Source organism: Equus asinus, chromosome 27, assembly GCF_041296235.1.
Source record: "Equus asinus isolate D_3611 breed Donkey chromosome 27, EquAss-T2T_v2, whole genome shotgun sequence".
Lineage (NCBI taxonomy): Eukaryota > Metazoa > Chordata > Mammalia > Perissodactyla > Equidae > Equus > Equus asinus.
The window spans coordinates 14,186,802-14,207,072 of NC_091816.1; the positions used below are offsets into that span (position 1 = coordinate 14,186,802).

Consider the following 20,271-nt stretch of genomic DNA (forward strand, 5'->3'; position numbering starts at 1 on the left):
TATATATATATTTATGAAAAGAATATTCCATATACTACTGTTTAAAAAACAAAAGTGAAAAATCAGAAATAGTCTAAATGGCCTAAAATAGGTGACTGATTAAAAAAGTCATGGTTATTTCTGTATAATTTTTGCGAGTCTTCAAAAATGAGATTATAGGAGCCAGCCTGGTGGCATAGCGGTTAAATCCACATGCTCTGCTTCAGCAGCCTGGAGTTCACTGGTTCGGATCCCAGGGGCAGACATATGTACCACTTATCAAGCCATACTGTGGCAGGCATCCCACACATAAAATAGAGGAGGATGGACACAGATGTTAGCTCAGGGCCAATCTTCCTCAAAAAAAGAAAACATGAGATTAGAAATATTTACTGATAATGAAATATATTCACAATACAAAGTGAAAAAATGAGAAAACAAAACAGTATGAATTGAATGATGCCTATGTTTTTAAATATGGAGTAGTAGATGAATATCATCTTTCTCCTCTTCTTTCTCTCAGCTTTTTAAGACTAAATTTTTTAATTTTTTTTTTTTGCAGGGGAGGATTCACCCTAAGCCAACATCTGTTGCCAATCTTCATCTTTTTCCCTTCTCCCTCCCAACCCCTAAAAGCCCCAGTACATAGTTGCATATAGTTGTAAGTTCTCCTGGTTCTTCTACGTGAGCTGCCACCACGGCATGGCTACTGACAGACAAGTGGAATGGTTCCACTTGTCAGGAAACAAACCCAGGCTGCTGAAGTGGAGCACGCCAAACTTTAACCACTAGGCCATCAGGGCTGGCTCCAAATGATCCCTTTTTTATTTAAAAAGAACTATGTACACAGGTACACTGAGTCTAACAGCACTGCTAATAGAACTTTCCGCAACAATGGAAATTTCAATATCTGCACTCTCTAACCTGATAACCAACAGCCAGATACGGTTATTAAGCACTTGAAATGTGGCTAGTTAAACTGAGAAATTAAATTTTTAATTTTTAAAATTTTAACTAATTTTCATTCAATGGCTACCATATTAGACAGCAAAGGTCTAAATAAGCGGAAAACAAGGTGTGACAATTAGTATATTTTCTAATTTTTCTTTAATGAACATCTCTTACTTCTAATAAGACTGTTAAGACAAAACTAGAAAGTTGTTAATCTTCAATATACTATATTTAAAATAACAAGAAATAAGAATGTACCAGAAGCAGTCCAACACTGATCCCACCCTCTGCTCCCCAACCCCCAATCTCAGGCCACTCCAAGTTCCAGGGCTCTTAACTTCATCAAAGGACAGGTAACCATGGAAGGGATTAGCTAATTTAAACTAAAATGGAGTTTGTACAGCAAAGTAAATATATGTTTCTAGATAGTAGACATACAAAATGGAGTCACAAGGAAATTATGAGAGGGATATTGCTTTAGGAGTGAGTTATAATAATAAAAACCTGGTTTAAATTTCAGTAGGTTATCTTAAGACTTTTTTTGGGGGGTTTTTTTTGTTTCTGTTTTTTTTTTGTAAAGCTAGGTAAAGATAATTTACCACTTTAAATTTGCTAAATATTACGTGATCTAAAAAGCTAAACTAAGAATAAGGAAGAATTCATTTGCAGACTTAAAGAATGAAATTAATTTTTCATGCTTAAAGTGTATTCTTAAATTCCACTAAACAGAAAGAACTCTCAGTTCTTAATCAAGAAAACATTTCTATTATAACAACTTTATACTCTACAGAGTATGGCTCTACAGAGCTCTACAGAGCATGGCAAAGTAGCTTTCTTTCTTTCCTCACTGAATCAGCTGCCTTATGCACAGGACATAAGTATTACTGAAACTATTTAGCAAAGTACTTTAGCTGCCTCAAGGGAAGACACTTTATGATGTATTATCTATTCACAGCAATTTTTGGAAAACTTACCACATCACCTTTTTCTTTGGTCCCCCTCCCTACCTCAACTCCTCAGCTCCTAACAGGAGCAACTCATGGGTTGAACTGACAAGGAACAACCACAAATGTTTAACTTCCCATTCTTTATAGAAAATTCATTACAATCAGAAGTCAATGCATGACGTGAATCAGTATTCAACAACCTATCCTAAGGAAGAAGAACAATGATTTGACAAATGGCAGATAATCTAAACATAATTTATATCTGACTATAAAATGTGTTTTATATTTGTATATGAATATGGGAGTGTTGGACATACTGCAAATTCACATTACTTTAAAATAAAAGAACCTCAAAATATCACCTAATCAGGAAGCAGAAAATTACTCAGTTTCCTTATCCATATTAGCAAAGACTAATGCAAAAAACCCAGATAGAACAAAACCACCTTCTTATGAATTGTTTTGTCATTCCACACACATTTCTTGAGTATATAATTAGATACCACTGATAGGTAATGAGAACACAAGAACGAATAAGAAGATTATTGTTAGTTCCCTATCACAGAGAACTAACAATCTATCAGGCAAGAAGAACCAAGTAAGATCTAAGCAGAGTACTACAGGAGCTGTAACAAGGCACTAACCGGTCTGGAGCACGCTCAAGTTCACACTTGACCTGATTCAGTATAAGAGACTGTCACCCAGTCCTACAGCAACATTAGAAGGTAAATATATTTTGATTACAGAAACTTTAATTTAATTCATCACTATGCACGTACCAACTGCATATGCTAATTATCAAGGAGGACGGTATTATAAATTATGATGATCCTGTGTCACTTGAGGATCAGCTCCAACATATTTTTCTCCTTCACGGCAACCAAACAGACAAGTTATTCTTCTTAAACAATCCTTTCTTTATTATTTATCTTTATTTATGAATTCAATTTCATAGAGTCTTACAGTCAGGGTAGTCAAGGTTATGCTGCAGTAACAAAGTATTCCAGCACTTCATTGGCTTAGCAAAACAAGTGCATTTCTTGCTCACATTACAAGTTGAGAAAGTCACAGCAGAGAAATTCTCTCACTCACAAGCCCAGGCTGCAGAGGGCTCTAGGTTAAAATGTGATCACTAAATAACCAAGGTAGGGAAAAATATAATATGGTAAACTGGCTCTGATTCTCTTTTTTTTTTTTTTTTTTTTTGAGGAAGATTAGCCCTGAGCTAACTACTGCCAATCCTCCTCTTTTTGCTGAGGAAGACTGGCCCTGAGCTAACATCCATGCTCATCCTCCTCTACTTTATACGTGGGGCACCTACCACAGCATGGCTTTTGCCAAGCGGTGCCATGTCCACACCCAGGATCCGAACAGGCGAACCCCGGGCCGCCAAGAAGCGGAACATGTGAACTCAACCACTGCACCACCGGGCCGGTCCCTAGGCTCTGATTCTTACTTCTGCTCAGAAGCTATATATCTCGCTCCCACTCACATTTTGTTAGGAAAAAAAAGAAAGTAAATATATTCAGTGGACAGAGAACTACTCTACTTCTAGATGCCAACAAGAAGTGTAGGTTTAGACTACACTAGAACTATAAAGACCAGTCTTTGATAATTAAACTGCTCATGTTTCCTGTCTCAATATTGTGGGAATATGGAAAGCTACGAGAATTCTACCAAACCAATAACATGGAAAAACAGTTCAAAGAACATCTATGTGTCTTAATCTTGGGAAAGCACAAACCAAAAAAATATTTAAGTATTAGGAATTAATGAGTATTTCGTTACGGAAACATTTCAGGAAACGAACTATTAAAAATAACCCATTTTGCCAAATTCTAGAAATATACTTCCAAATAGCAGGGGCAAATAATGCTACCTCAGAAATAACCATGTACATTGTAGATAATTATTTTCTAATTTAACAAGGTCTACCTAACTTTTACTCTTAAATCTTAAAAATGATCCATATAATATATTCAACTTTTCATTATGGAATAGCTTATTCTTTCATTTAACTTTTAAAAATGTATTCGAAACAAGTTGTTATAAAGCACTTCAAGCAGAGACTCTTACACCAAAAACTGCTTTCCTTCATTTCTGCAATATAAACTACAATCTTATTTTACTATAAACTGCTTTTAACCTAAGAATTATTGTCTAATAGAAATCTTACCTTATTATCCAATGCTGGGGAGACATCAAATACTTTTCCTATTTTAATGGACAAATTGGCCTTCACCAAAATTAAAAATCTTTGCTTGTCTAAAGACATCACTAAGAAAATGAAGGACAAAGCAAAGATTGGGAGAAGGCATTCAGAATACACACATCCAACAAAGACTCATATCCACAACTCAAAAAGAATTCTCACAACTCAATAATAATATTTAAAAAATGGCCAAAAGATCTGAACAGATACTTCACAAAAGAATAGACACAAATGACCAGTAAGTACATAAAAACATGCTCAAAACATTCAGCCATCAGGGAAATGCAGCTTTTTTAAGTTCAACACACTCTTATCATTCTACCCAACAATTCCACTCTTAGGCCTCCACTCAAGAGAAATCAAACAGTATGTCCATACCAAGACCTACACATCAATGTTCACAGCAGCCTTCTTCATAATAGCTACAAACTGGAAACAACCCAAACATCCACCAACTGTGCTACATCCATACAACGGAACATCGAACAACAAAGAGGAAGGACTATTGAAACACACAATAACATAAACTGACAAATTTTTAGCTAAATGGACACAGAAAAAAAAGAAGACTCAAATAACTAGAATCATACATGAAAGGCTTAGATTACTACCAAGCTTACAGAAATACAAAGGATTATAAAGGAATATTATGAATACCTGGATGGGAAAACTAGACAGCCACATGCAAAAGAATGAAGTCAGACCCTTTACCTCACATCATGTACAATATTAACTCCAAATGGACCTAAATCTAAGAGCTCAAACTATAAAACTTAGAGGAAAACATAGGGTTAAATCTTTATAACCTGGGATTTGGCAATGGATTCTTAGATATGACGCCAAAGCACAAAGAACAAAAGAAAAAGCAGACTTTTTCATGTTAATGATTAATCATCAAAATTAGAAATTTTTTCCCTTCAAATGATATTATCAAGAAAGTGAAAAGACAACAGAATATTTGCAAATCATCTGACAAGGAACTTGCATCTAGCTAGAATATATAAAAAATTCTTACAACTCAGTAACAGAAAGTTAACCCAATTAAAAATGAACAAAGGATATGAATAGACATTTCCCCCAAAAATATATACACATGGCCAAAAAGCTCATGGAAAGATGCTCAACATTACTCATCAGAGAAATGCAAATTAAAACCACAGGGAGGTTCTGGCACAAAGCAGGCATTTTACTCTGAGTAGGATGAGGTATATTACACTGGAGAGAGAGTGCAAAATAAGGCAGACAAGGTTCCTGTGTTTATATTAAGGCATGGGGGTGAGGGGAGTCCACAGAAAGATGACAAGCAAGCAAATGAATCTATGATTGAAAAAATATATAATTTCAGGCAATAAGTGCTATGATATGAAATGAAACTTGGTTAGTAAAATGAGACATGGTTAGAGAAACCAGACAAGAAGGGTAAGAAATTATGACAGCATTGTCAGAGCAAGAGTACAAAGAACTAACATTATGAGCAAAAATCTGGGGAAAAAAGTGTTCCAGGCAAAAAGAACAAGTGCACAGACTCTGATAAAGGAAGAGGCTTGGTACATTCTAGAGACAAAAAGGCCAGGGTAGCTGGGACATGGAGAGAAAAGAGAGAATGACAGGGATGAAGACCATGCTGTAGGCAGGAGCCTGAGCCAGATCAAGTAGGGCACCGATAAGGAGTTTAGATATCATTCAAGTGTAATGAGAATTCCTTGGAGCATTTTAACAAGGAGAAGGGTGTGATCTGATCAGGGCATATAACCTGTGCATTTGCCCCATGCTTGGTTTAATGTTCTGCTGTCACCATCTTGAAATTCTTAATAATTTTAACTTGTATTTTGCAAACAAAGTCCAATGAAACAGAGTATGTGTGTGAGAAGAGATACATCGGGTGGCAGCACATGTGCACATAATAAAATCAGAAGTTTACAGACAGCTGTTTAACACTATTAATAAAAAAACTTTTTTTTTTCAGAAACCGTATTAAGGTTATCCTTTAAAGGGATGATGAGATGGCTCAAAGAATGTTAATCATTAATCAGTCTTTGGCGGGATCCAAATTCAAAACCAAGCTCATCTTTACCTCCTCCTCTCCCTTACTCACTCCCCTGTAAGCCTCATCACTTGGTTATAGATACCTATAGCCAAAGGAATCCTGAGAAAAAAGAACAAAGCTGGAGGTATCACACTCCCTGATTTCAAAATATACTACAAAGCTATAGCAACAGAAAGAGCATAGGACTGGCACAAAAACAGACACACAGGTCAATGGAACAGAATCAAGAGCTCACAAATAAACCCACACATCTATGGACAACTAATTTTCAACAAGGAAGCCAAGAACATACAGTAGAGAAAGGAAAGTCTCTTCAATAAACAGTGTAGGGAAAACTGGAGAGCCAAATGCAAAAGAATGAAAGTAGACCATTATCTTACACCATACACAAAAATTAACTCTAAATGGATTAAGGACTTGAGTGTAAGACCTGAAACCATAAACTTCTAGAAGAAAACAAAGGCAGTACACTCTTCGACACTGGTCAGCAGAATATTTTCAAGTATCATGTCTGACCAGGGAAGGGAAACAATAGGAAAAGAATAAATGAGACTACATCAAACTAAAAAGCTTCTGCACAGCAAAGGAAACCATCCTCAAAATGAAAAGATGACCTAACAATTGGAGAAGGTATTTGCAAACCATATATCTGATAAGGGGTTAATATCCAAAATATACAAAGAACTCACACATCTCAACAACAAAGAAACTAACCACCCAATTAAAAAATTGGCAAAAGATCTGAACAGAAATTTCTCCAAAGGAGATATACAGGATGGCCAAAGGCACATGAAAAGATGTTCAATATCACTAATTATGAGGGAGATGCAAATCAAAATTACAATGAGACATCACCTCATGCCTGTCAGAATGGCTATAACTAACAAGATAGGAAATAACAAGTGTTGGAGGGGATGTGGAGAAAAGGGAAATGTCATACACTGCTGGTGGGAGTGCAAACTGGTGCAGACACCATGGAAAACAGTATGAGGATTCCTCAAAAAACTAATAGAACTACAATACAATCCAGCTATTGCACTGCTGGGTACTTATCCAAATGATATGAAAACACAAATGCATAAAGATACACACACCCCTATATTCACTGCAGCGTTATTCACAATATTATTGCCAAGACTTGGAAGGAACCTAGGTGCCCATCAAGGGATAAACGGATAAAGAAGATGTGAAATATATACACAATGGAATACTACTCAGCCATAAAAAACGATGAAATCTGGCCATTTGTGACAACATGGATGGACCTTGAGGGTATTATGCTAAGTGAAACAAGTCAGAAGGAGAAAGTCAAATACCATATGATTTCACTCATAAACAGAGGATAAAAACAACAAACACATAGAGACAGAGATTGGAACGGTGGGCGCCTTGCTTCCCAAATAAAATTGGATTCTCTTAAATAGAAAGAAGAGGGAATAACTTTGAGTGGATGGTCAACTACGTTTGAACAGAAGGATAAGACAAATAAGATATAAGGCTCAGCAAGATAATGCCATATTGAAGTGCTACGAGGCCACAGAGAAGGAGAAGAGCGTATTTGAGGGAACCAAGAGGACTTCATGGAGAAGGTGAAAATTGAGCTCAGCCTTGAAGGATGGAGAGTTATTTTCATCAATGTGAGTGGGGAGAGTAGATTAAAGGTCAGGAGGAATGAAAAGATCTCTTTGTTGATACCAGAGTACTGTCCAATTCAAATGAAAAGTTTCATAGTGAATTGTGAGAAGACAATACTGGAAGGACCACGTAGGTCCATATAGTAGAGCATCTTGCTATCAGCCCGGATAGTCCGTTTCAGGTCTTTAGTGAACTGTTAAAGATTTTGGAATAAATCTAATGGTGGTGTGATGCACAATCTAAGTAGGAACTGACTGACCCGAACCTCTCATTATTCTCACAAATGTGTTATGCCCTTAGAAAACCTCAAAATCCCACTTTTACTTGGAGGACATCTGCCAGCTTCTTCATCTGAGTATTTCTACCTGTTTTTTAAGAGCCAAATCAAATAGCAGATTCTCTGGGGACCTTCCCAGTACTTTGAACTTGAATGTTTTTGAGCACCTACCATGCACTAATCACTAAAGTAGATATCGACCTTTGTTCTTTATTAAATTATTATTAATATTATTTAATTCTAATACTGCAAACACATATAGTGCTTATGATCTTCTACAGTGAGTCATTCAATCCTCATAACGCTCCTGAGAGGTGTTATCATCATCATTTTACACCTGAAGAAACTGAAGTGCCATTTTTAATTATAAATGATCAGTTCACATAAATATCTCAGTAAATCGAAGTTTTTCTTGAGCTGTGTCTCTTTTTGAAGTCTCTAGCTACAGGTACAGAGCCTTGCACATCACAGTGGGTATTTGGTGATGTCTGTTGAATGAGAGATTGAGGAACGTGGACATGAACTGTGGAGAAATAGTAGGTATGAAGAGCCATGACATGATCTGGGTGCCCCCTGGTTTCCTGTGTAGTCTCTATTTTCTACATTTAAGTCAGAAGACTTAGATTTTGATCACTGACTGTCTTTCTGTTGTGATAACATGCTGACTATTTTGTTTCCATGAGGATTATGTAGTAAGTATCTGTACCTACCCGCTTCTATTTGTTGTTTTCAAACATTTACTCATTTACTAGTATTTATTGTGCCTACTTTGTTCCAGGCACTTGCTGGACATTTAGATTTATACGTTGGTGAATAAAACAGGATTTAAAAATGCTTATAACACCAAAATAGATGGTGATATATTTGGCCTAAAAAAATAATGATTTCGAGATTTAATATTAACTGGTTAAGAGTATTTTACGTAATAAAATTGATGTGAATGCTCACAAAGATGCCTCTTATCTCAAGTGAGAAATTGTTCTGTTACATTTTTACAACTGAATTTTCCATAATCTTTATAATTTATCCAAATGATTTATTTTTATTATTTAAACGTCATTAATCTAATAATCTTATGGTTAAAACCTTCTCATTAAAGATAGCTACTGAACTCATAGAATTACCTCCCTGCTCTTATCAAATCCTGTTAACATGAATAAAAATTCTGTAGCCAGTGATTTTATGTATGGAAGCCAATGATTTTATGTATGGAAGCCATGAAAGCTGTATTAAAGGCAGAATAATCCACTTTCTGTTGAACAGATTTGATTGCAGAAGTAGAAAACTGGAAGCAGGAGAGAAGTCTTGGATCATAGGTGGCAGCAGGACCAGGTAGACCAGAATGATCTGGTATTGTTTACGGATTAGAAGACCCTTGTGTAAAGGATCAGATAATACATGAAGTTATAATAAAACTGCGTGTAAAATTGTCAGACTGAATGTCAAATGGTTGAGTGAGAAACTCAAGCTTTCAGGAAAACCAAGAATCGAGACATGAAGAACCAAGCTAGCTCCAGGGACTTCAGGAACAGAAGTTGGTGAACCTTCTCGGTAGAATCCTCCCTCAGTGTTGAGGGGTCTTGGCTTCAAGTCCACTCTGGTTTTCCAGCCTGAGATAGAAGGAATCCAATGCCCCAGCTTGGGTCAGATGTTGACTCCTAATCAATCATCTCTGGTATCAGAGAAGTTTCCTAGCATGGACATGGTTCTTAGGGCCACACCACTACAAATAGGTGCCAATCCCACAGAGCTATCTATAACCAAGTGGTGAGGTGTATGGGGAGTGAGTGAGGGAGATGAGGAAGTAAAGATGAATTTGGTTTTGAATGTGGACCCCTTCAAAGATTGATTAATGAAGAACTAAGGCACAGAAAGTAATTTGCCTCATAATCTATCACAAACCAAGGTGCTTGCTAACGGGAGATTCAACAATAGTCACCAGGTCACACGATTCCTATTTCGTTGTTCCTTGCAGCAGACCACAATGGTCCTCAATTCCTCTAACTATAAAAGCAAAGTCATCCCTATTGCTGGTAACTCCATATTGCTGATAACTACTTTGTTCATTTTTATCAGCCCAAATTCAACAAGTCATTCAATTGGGTTATTTACCGCCTAATTTCTCACACACACACACACACACACACATACACACACACACATCTCTGAATATATATATGTGTGTGTGTGTTTATATACAAATTACACAGATTGTATATTGTAACAACATCTGCTTTAACTTTCTGTCTGAACCAGGATATTATCCAGGTTAATACACACATGTACCACGCAACAACATTTTGGTCTGTCTGACAGACCATATATACAATGGTGGTCCTCTAAGATGAGTACCATATAGCCTCAGTGTGTAATAGCCTATACCATCTAGGTTTGTATAAGTACACTCTCTGATGTTCACACAATGATGAAATAGCCTAAGGATGCATTTCTCAGAACATGTCCCCACCATTAAGCTATACATGACTGTATTACATTTGATTGCATGAACTTGAGTTTTATCTATATGAAAGATCACAGCTAAGGCATGGCCTTTACTTTCCTATGACAAAGAAAGGGGAGGAAGAGATAAAACAATTTTTTAACAAAGAATACCTAAATGGTAAATAATGAAAAAAATAGAAGAAATCTTATTACTCATTAAACAATTAACTGAAGCTTTAAGTTGGAATGGGAAAAATGAGGATGGCAGTTTTCATTAATTCATTTCGATAGCCAACTTTGTCTTAATTATGGTATTAAATGATACTGTATCTACTTGGCTTAATCTCTCCTAATACACCAATTTGCTTAAAGACATTTTAGAAAAGTATCATCAGATCTCTATTTTCTCTTGCATTTTCAATAACTATAAAAGTATCTGAATCAATATCATGTAATACAATAGGATTATTTCTAATCATGTTATTTTCATATTAACAATAAGAGCAGTTGCCAGTCATTGAGCACATACTACACAGATATCACACTAAGGGACCCTACTTGCATTCTCTCATTTAATCCTCTTAACAACTACATGAAGGACAGTTATTACCCCCATTTTAATACCTGGAAGAGAATAAACTTGTTCAAAGACCCAGGTCTCTTTGACTCCAACCAGTATGACAAAAGGCTATTAAGCCAGGAAAATGAAACTGTTTTTTTAAAGTTTTAATTGTTAGATTTTTAAGTAGCAATTTGCATTTAGGGCTCTCAAGTAAGATATCCAGTAAGGATCTCCTTAGTCTCTGCATATAAGACAAACGATGCCCAGAATTATTTGAAAGTATAGAGAAAATGAAAGAAAGCAAGTGGCAGGAGCTTTGTTTCTCTCAATGTCACTTGCTCTATTCAGCCTTTTTACTCCCAAAAAGCTGAAGAACTGCTCTGTATCTAGGGAATCGGTTTAATCCTTTTCTTCCAGTAGACTTTGGAAGGCATCACTGTTGTAAATGGAAAGTCCTTGGTCTAATTTTTTTTTTCTCTTTATGGGGAACTTACTCTTTCTGACTGGAAAACTTCAGGATTTCTATATGCCTTCCTCAGTGTGTATTTTCTCATCAATACACCACAGAACTCCATGAGCATTTTCAAGCTCAGGACTTGAGTTTTTCTCTACTTATCATTTGTTTAATTATTATTGATCTCTTCCATCAGTTATTTTTCTCTTTTTTTTCCTTCTGGAATGCCTATCACATGTAAGGTTTTAAAATAAGTTGACTTAACTGGGTTTACTTACCTTTTTTTTCGTGATTCCCCTATGCTACCATTTTCTTCAGTAGTGAGGGATAATTCTCACATATGATCTTCCAGGCTACTAATATGGTCTTTCTTTAATTCATCTATTGAACTTTTTACCTTAGAAAAAAATTAGATTTTTTTTTGGTCCCAGGAAGTTTCTCCCATACTACACTTCAATCTCCCTGAGGGATCTTTTTATTTTTACTTTTTCATTCAGGTGTTTATCTAACCAGTGGATATGGATTCTGATTGTTCATTCAGAAGAATCTCTTCGGCTGAGAAAGCTTGCTGTTTTTCATTTGGCTTACTGGGCATTAGGTCTGATGTTGGCGTATTCCAAACAGTGAGAATCCTACTCACTGTTACAAGACCATGCACCTCTATGATCTTTGGAATTGTTTGCTGAGGAACCCGGAAGTCTCCAAAGGGAACATGCTCTGTCCCCTTCTCCCTTGAGAACCACAGAGTATAAGGAGAGAAGGGAGTGTGGGATACATGCAGATAGAGTGAAGGCAGTGGGAAATATATATAAAGAGTCAAGAGATTTCTTTACTAGTTTAGAGGCCTCATACTAGAACTTCCACTTAGCTACCTTCTCAAGATCTCTCTATCAGTTATATTCATTTGGAAATAACAGAAACCCATTGTGCCTACCTTAAACTGAACCGACACGAAGGTGGAGGACCAACTTTAGAAAACTATAGAGCAAGTAGAAGGAAGTACAACTTGTCTTTTAGTAAGAACACTATGGCTGGGCCACTGCCAACAAGGCAGCAAAAAACTGCTGCTAAAGAGGCCAGCCCAGTGGCGTTGTGACTAAGTTTATGCGCTCTGCTTCAGTGGCCCAGAGTTCACAGGTTCAATTCCTGGGCACAGACCCAGAACCGCTCGTCAAGCCATGCTGTGGCAGCATCCCAAATAAAACAGAGGAAGACTGGCACAGTTGTCAGCTTAGCAACAATCTTCCTCAAGCAAAAAGAGGAAGACTGGCAACAGATGTTAGCTCAGGGCCAATCTTCCTCACAAAGGGAAAAAAAAAAAAAACCCTGCTGTTATGAGTGATTCCTTAATATCTTTAAGACTTTGTACTCAAAATTCTACATTATAGAAGGGGGGACTCTGATTAACCAAACCAAGGCCATCCCTGAATGCCATGGGGTAAAACGAAGGAAAGTCTGACTCCAGGAGCTTCAGTGTTCCTCCCCATAATAACCATAATTTTAAATCTCCAAAATCAGAAAAGGAGTTAGACACTAGTTAGACAAAATTTAAAAAGGAAAAGAAGAAAAAACATGGCAAATGTCCATTATGACTCCCAGATCTTTTATCAGTCGTCTTTGTGAAAGATGAGTCTACCATTTGCTTTTAAAATGGAATTTCAAAGCACTAACACTTGGATAGTCTCAAAAAATCATATGACAAATGGAGAAAAGAAGACATCTTTTATTTTAATTTTATGGAGACTTTAAATCTGGGAGTAGGAAGAGGTAGGGGAAAATGAATAAGTTCTAAGGGCAGAAAAAGTGCTGATTTCTAAAGTAAAGTAGATTTGTTAAACACAATATAAAAATTTGATCATCAACATTACTATAATGAACTCCAGAACCTGTCTTAAGTAGTTGGTTTTAATTATACAAGCATTTAAAGTTGATTTTTTTAATAATCTCAGGCTGTTTTGTTCTTTTTTCAATGCTAAATAGCATCTATGAAAGCAACACATGGGTTAGACTTTTAAATTGGCATTTTAAAAAAATGTCAATAAAGGGCAAATAGGAGAAACCAGGAAGTCTACTTCACATAGTAGTCATAATTCATGTTGAGATCTTAGCAATAATAATAACAGTAATTAATAATAGCAATCAATATTTATTTAATGTTTGCCACACCAGGTACTCTAACTACGTCACATGTATTATCATGCTAATCTTCCCAAGAACCCTTTGAAGTATGGATATAGTATTCCCATTTCACATACAACGAAACACAGAGGTTAAGTAAGTAGCCCCTGATCTCACAGACAGCTGGTAACTCGGGGGGTCAGGACAAAAGCCCAGAGCATACGCTTTGCAGCCGCCTGCCCTGCTGCCTCCCTTATGGGAGTGGCACTGTGGCTTGGCTCTACCTTTATAAATATCAAATGTATTCACTATTCTGTTTCACATATAGAGATGTGATTAATCCAAAAACAAGGAGGCCAGCATTTCATCATCTAGGCAAAAATATTTTAAAAATTAAGTTTGTACAGTAATCTCTCACAACTATCAGATTCAAGCAAAAAGAAAAACATAATAATAAGCCTTCCAATTCTTTCACCCAGTTGTCCCACAGTGGAAATTTGCCTAATAGAACAGAATTCCATAACTACACTCAAATTCAGAAAGATGATACATAAGCTACCAGAGGTTTCAGTATATCTGAGAATAAATCTCCTAATAGCTCCTGAAAGCTAATTAAGGTACAGAAGGGTCTACAACCAATCTTGTTTCCCATTATAACTATGTTACATACTTTAATAGCAGCTGTATCCTCAATTATATTTTGATTATAGTTTCAAAGGTGTCCTTCTCCTTCCCTCAACTTTTATAAGGCACAAGAACTTAAAAACAAGGAAACCAATATGTGCCAAAGGCTACCGAGTACTGCAGGACTGGGGAACCGCAGGGACTTATTCCTTAAAACTTCAAGTCCTACATCCAGTCCTTTATTTCAAGAGAACTTAGATAAAAGCAGCATTTTCAGTATGTACATTTGGAAGCTGGATTAGGAGGAGGAGGAGAGGAATATTAATTTCAATAAGATATTAAAAGCACCGATGGAATAAAAAATTCAGAGAGATACAGGTATGAAAACAGAACACTGAAGCCTAGAAAGGATAATATTTCAAGAAGGTGAAAGCTGTATAAAATTCTAAGACTAATAACAGAAAACTCCAATGGATGTGACAACAAGGTGAAGCAAGAAGGGATAAAGGTGGGGAAGCTGAAAGTCTAGAAGATTTGGTAAGAATACATATCAAGGTCAATAATATTCACACATAGTATTTATTACAAGTAACTTAAGAGGTTTGGTGGTCAGAGAATATAAGTTAAAGTTTTTTAGGGTAGTTTTATGTAATAACTTAGTCCAGGATGTTTTAGTAAAGACTTAGGAGGAAATGGGAGAATCAACCGAAAATGGAAGATCTCAAAGATCAAAAAGGACAGGATACCCAAAGGGTCATGTCAATGGATGCTGAAGTGACGAAAGATAATGATAGACAAGGTGATAAAGAAGTTATATGTCAGGCCTTGCAATAATTTGAGGAAAACTGAAAAATATCTTGGAGGCTAGAATAGATAGCTATGAAGAGACAGAACATCTTAACGGCACCACCACTACATCTTTAAAAATGACATATATTTGAGTTTTATCACAAAGATAACTGTTTAAACTGAAATGGATGTCATCCAGGAAGACAATAATTATGTAAATCAACCTGCCACAAACATCCACTATCTTGAGTAACACTCAAAAAAATTAGGCTTGTCCTCTAGAAGCTTGTGTTAGATTTCAAAATGAAAGATTTTGTACAATAAAGCAAAATCTAAAAAATACAGAGATATATAAAAGAGAAAGAAATGCTGATTGAATAAATTTCATACAATCTAAATACTTAAAATGGTTGAACAGTTCAATTTTGTTCGAAATTGCTTTTCCTCTAGACTATGGCACATTTTGAAATTAAGCTTTGAGCCACTTACTCAAAGCGCCCCAGTCCTCACAAAAGTATCAGTCTCCAATTCTAGCAACAGAAAGAAAAAGGCTTTGCCTTAGAATTAGATGACTTTTCTTGAATCGACCTAAAGCATCCAAATATGTCATCCAATTCAGTAAAACCCTGTACTTTATAATGGCTCTCATTTAGGCCAGGATGGAAAATTTGCGGTCTTTTAAAGAGACTGTAAATTAACTAAATTTGATAACGGCAATCCATCAAAATTTAGTTCCATACCAGGCGGCATTTGACTTGCATTTGGAGAGTTAATTTTGTGAGTCTTGTTCTTAACCCACTTTAGATTACCATCTTTCTACGTTCCTTTTGATGGAAAAGAACTGCTTCTAAGAATAAGAAGTAATAAAGCCTTCTTTATTTATTCTGAGAGAACGCTATCTCCACTGCAATATAAGACAAGAGAGAATAGTGAACCTTTGTTTAACATTTTATCCCTGTCAGGTTGATCTTACAATGTAGATATCAAATAATACTTACCAATACATACATCGATTTTCCCTTTAATAGCAGCTTCATGCAGAGGGGTATAGTTCCAGTTATCCCTGGCATTCGGATCGGCTCCTTGGCACAGTAACAGACTCACAACTTCAGCATGGCCAAAAGAACAGGCATTATGAAGTGGGATGAGACCGCCATCGTCACGAGCATGAACATTAGCACCCATCTGTAGTAAGTGTTCTACAACATCCTTCCTTCCAAAACCTAAAAAACGAAAGAACGAAAATATCTTATACATTCAATCAATTTTGTAAAAAGAATCATTAGAATTCCTTTAACAATATCAACAAAAATGAACAACTCAAGTACTGTATTCTATAGCAAAAAAGGCAAAAAAAAAAAAAAATTGGCTGCCATTCAAATGGATTCTCTTATCTCACGTAACTTAGAACTAAGACACCCCTTCCTTTAGTCTTTGGGCAGTTCATTCAAAAAACATTTCTTCAACACTTATTATGTGCTGGGCAACTGTGCTAGAAATACAAAATGAATCAGACAAGACTCTAGTCCAAGGCATTCACTTTCCTTTCATGCTTCACAAGACAAAACTGTATGCACAAAATCCATCTCTACATTTCAAGAGAGAAAGATTATTCAAATAATCAAATAATTTGCTGACAACCAAATCAAAACAAATCACAACACTCAACATTACACGAGGGAAGTTGGAGAGGAATATATAGATTTCAGAAATATGCGGTGATGGTTTGGTTACAAGAAATTTGAGGGGCTGGCCCTGTGGCCGAGTGGTTAAGTTCACATGCTCCGCTGAGGCGGCCCAGGGTTTCGCTGCTTCGGATCCTGGGCACAGACATGGCACCGTTCATTCGGCTACATTGAGGTGGCATCCCATATGCCACAACTAGAAGGACCCACAACTAGGATGTACAGCTGTGTACTTGGGGGATTTGGGGAGAAAAAGCAGGAAAAAAAGAAGAAGATTGGCAACAGTTGTTAGCTCAGGTGCCAATCTTTAAAAAAAAAAAGATATTTGAAAAGGAAGAACTAAAGATAGTGCCAAAATATCTACTGTTGGGACTGGTGGCCAAACTAAATGAAATGTGTAGTTAAGTGAAACAATTCAAGCTTGAGATTTATTGAGTTTGAGGAAACGATATGACAAGCAAGCGGGAATACAGGCCTTTGGAAATATAGAACCAGAACACTGGTGAGAAATATCACAATTTTCAGACAGAAAAAGGAGGAGAAAAGAGCCAGAAAGCAGTACAAGGACTTGGTAAACACTGAGAAAGGTAAGAAATACCAGGAAAGTACAACATTATGGAAGTCAAAGGGCGCTATACAAAGTCGGGCATGATGAAGATTTAGTGAGATCAATGAAGAAGGGAAAAAACAGCCACTGACAATTTTTAAGTAACTGTAGTACAGTGATGAAATTACAAGCTACATTGCAATGGGTTTAAAAAAAAACAAAAAGGAACTGCAAATATTAGCATTTTTATCCTTATCAGCTAATATTTTTATTAATGATTCTTTCTTCCTACTTTAAACTGTATTAGGTCTTATTCACCAGGTTTCAGTACCTCCATGCCATTACTTCCAGTGTAATGTTGTTAGAAAACGGTATGTGAAATAAAGCTAAAAAGTAAGGAGAGTCCTATCTTCCTCTATTTTATGCATATATAAACTAAATAAATGAGAACTATGTGGAAAATGGTGGGGGGGAATGATTTATTTCACCATATGTCCTCCACACTATCTACAGAAATCCATTCATTCCAGGCAAGTAGGCGCTAAGAAGTCTCCAAAGGAAAAGACATGTTCCCACAGACACACATTACAAAGTCAGAATTAGGTTTCCATAGAAAATGTCCTTCAAATTAAGCAGAAAATTCGAGGTACAAAGAGGTCAATTTTGTATTAGTAACTGGAACACTAAAAGTACAGGGTAAGTGCTAACGTAACTATCGCCATCTTGCTGTTTGTTTGTTTTTAATTATCTGCAGAACCTTATGGACGTTAGGTTCTGCTCCCTTCTCTAACTTCAATGTCCTTCTTCCCCTATCACAACCCTATTCTTTACTGGGCCATAGGCGCTTTCTCTACCCAAGATGATTTCACAACTTTCCTTCTTCAAGTTGATCTGAGCAAAGCCTGAGGGCAAAATCACATTTCCCTAAGCAATGAATTAACAAAGTCTGAGAAGTAATATTCTTTCTTCATCAATAAACAAAGGTAAAATGACATACTTTTTAATTTATCAACAGGCATTTTTTAAAATATTCATTATAACTTTGAAGCAAAATAGCAAAGAGTATATTTACTTTTTACTAAAACTTTTAGATCTTAAACATAAAACAAAATAAAAAATAAAATGAAACAAAAATGCTGGATATCAGTGAAAACGTGGTGAAATGGAATTGCGCTCACACACTGAGAATGAGAGTGTAAACTGGTACTACATTTTAGGAAAAAACATAGTGTTACCATCAATAGGCTTAAACAAATATACGGTCTGACTGAACATCACATTTCAAACTTTATCATTAAAAAAGTATTCATATATGAACAAAGATTTTGCACCAAGGATGTTTATGATAGTATTATTTATAGAAAATCACAGAAGTAATTTAGATGTCCAACAATAAAGGCTCTGTAAAACAAATGATGGTTTTGCATATAATACAACACCATCCTATATTAAAAGGATGCTATAGAGCATTGCAAATGTACTTAATGCTATTGAATTACAGACTTGAAAATGGCTAAAATGGTAAATTCTATTTTTAAACAAAATTTTTACATTTAGAATTTGTATATTTTACCACAATTTTAAAAATCACCAAAAAAGGTATAAACCATATAGACATGTTTTAAGTAAACTTTATATACACTTTTCTAAATTACAGTAGTTTAAATAGTAGTTTAATTTGTTTTGTGGATAACAAAACCTCTGACAATATATTTTAATAATTCAAAATCATATTAGAAGAGAAGATTTTGTAACTACCACATAAAATGTCTTTACTGATTTTGACTGTTCACCCATACCTCCTTTTATAAACATCTATGTGTACGTGCATAAATATACTTTATAAAAAATTGTGTTTTTATATGATAATTAAGAAAACAGATAAATGAAAAGAAGAAAAGAAAAATTCCATAATCCTACTACCTGGTGATTTAGTCTCTGCTCTACATATGTCTATATTTCAAATATATATATTTCTTCTATATTTTGTTTTATATATTTTTAATCTAAAAGACTGATTATCTAAAGAATACCTTTCCAGGTTGTTGAATTTTCTGTAATATCCTGTTTTTTCTTGTCTATATAGACTCTACTTGTTCTACCGAGTATAAACCATAATTCATCATTCACCACTAGCAATGTTAAATGCCTATGCGTTATTATTCACACATAAAGAGAATTTATTCTCTCTGACAGTCATATAAGAACTTTGTTCCAAAACAAAGCTTGTAATCATAATTCTCTCTATAATTGATTTGCTTATTTGGGTCTGAAAACAAAAATATAAATAATAACTAGGGTCAGTTCAAAGAACTACATAGAATTTGAAGCAACTTATTACTAACCGACTCTTAGGGAAACAGCCCCCAAGTCAGAGCATTACAGACACATACTGCAGACAAGATTTTCAGTGCCCCATTCCATCAAGCTAGCACATGTTTAAAAAAATAGCTAAGTCACAATTTTTTAAAGGAATAATGTTACTACTTATACATATATTTATGGCTCAGTATCAAGTACTTATACATATATTTATGACTCTCTTAAGTACAAAAGGAAAACCAATGAACCATCTCTCTCTGATCCAGCAAAGGTCACTAAAAATTAAGAGAGTGCATATACTGTGATTTTTACCAACACACAGTATGTTCTAACAGACTTCCAATCTGAGTCATACAAGAGGTATAATTTAACTTTTAAAGAAACATGCTTTTTGCTCAAGGTACATGCCCTATTCTTGACAATAAAAATAACAGTAATAATGGTAAGTAGCGAACATTTAGTAAGCTCTTATGTGTGTCAAGAAGTATGCCAAACGCTTGGCATGTATTGGCTGCTTGTGATAACACCCTGTGAGAGATGCCATTATCCTTGTTTTATTGCTGTGGAATTCTTTCCCTCAGGTCTGATATTCATGAACGGTATTTCCAAATACACATCTTAAATCTGTCTACGTCCCAGCGCTACCAGCTCTGATTACAGTTTCAAGTCCCGCAATGTCT

The 20,271-nt window shown here is 35.7% G+C and overlaps 1 protein-coding gene across 2 annotated transcripts in view; it reads right to left on the minus strand.

The window, feature by feature from the left end:
* The window catches only part of TNKS (tankyrase), a 198,735-nt gene that overhangs the window by 151,091 nt on the left and 27,373 nt on the right, over window positions 1-20,271 (minus strand). For both annotated transcript variants that reach the window (XR_011498859.1, XM_014830978.3), the window contains exon 2: window positions 16,036-16,260. Coding sequence is in view for 1 of the 2 variants with exons in the window: in XM_014830978.3 (XP_014686464.2) it covers window positions 16,036-16,260 (225 nt within the window). In the remaining variant the exon portion in view is untranslated. The remainder of the gene's footprint in view (window positions 1-16,035; window positions 16,261-20,271) is intronic.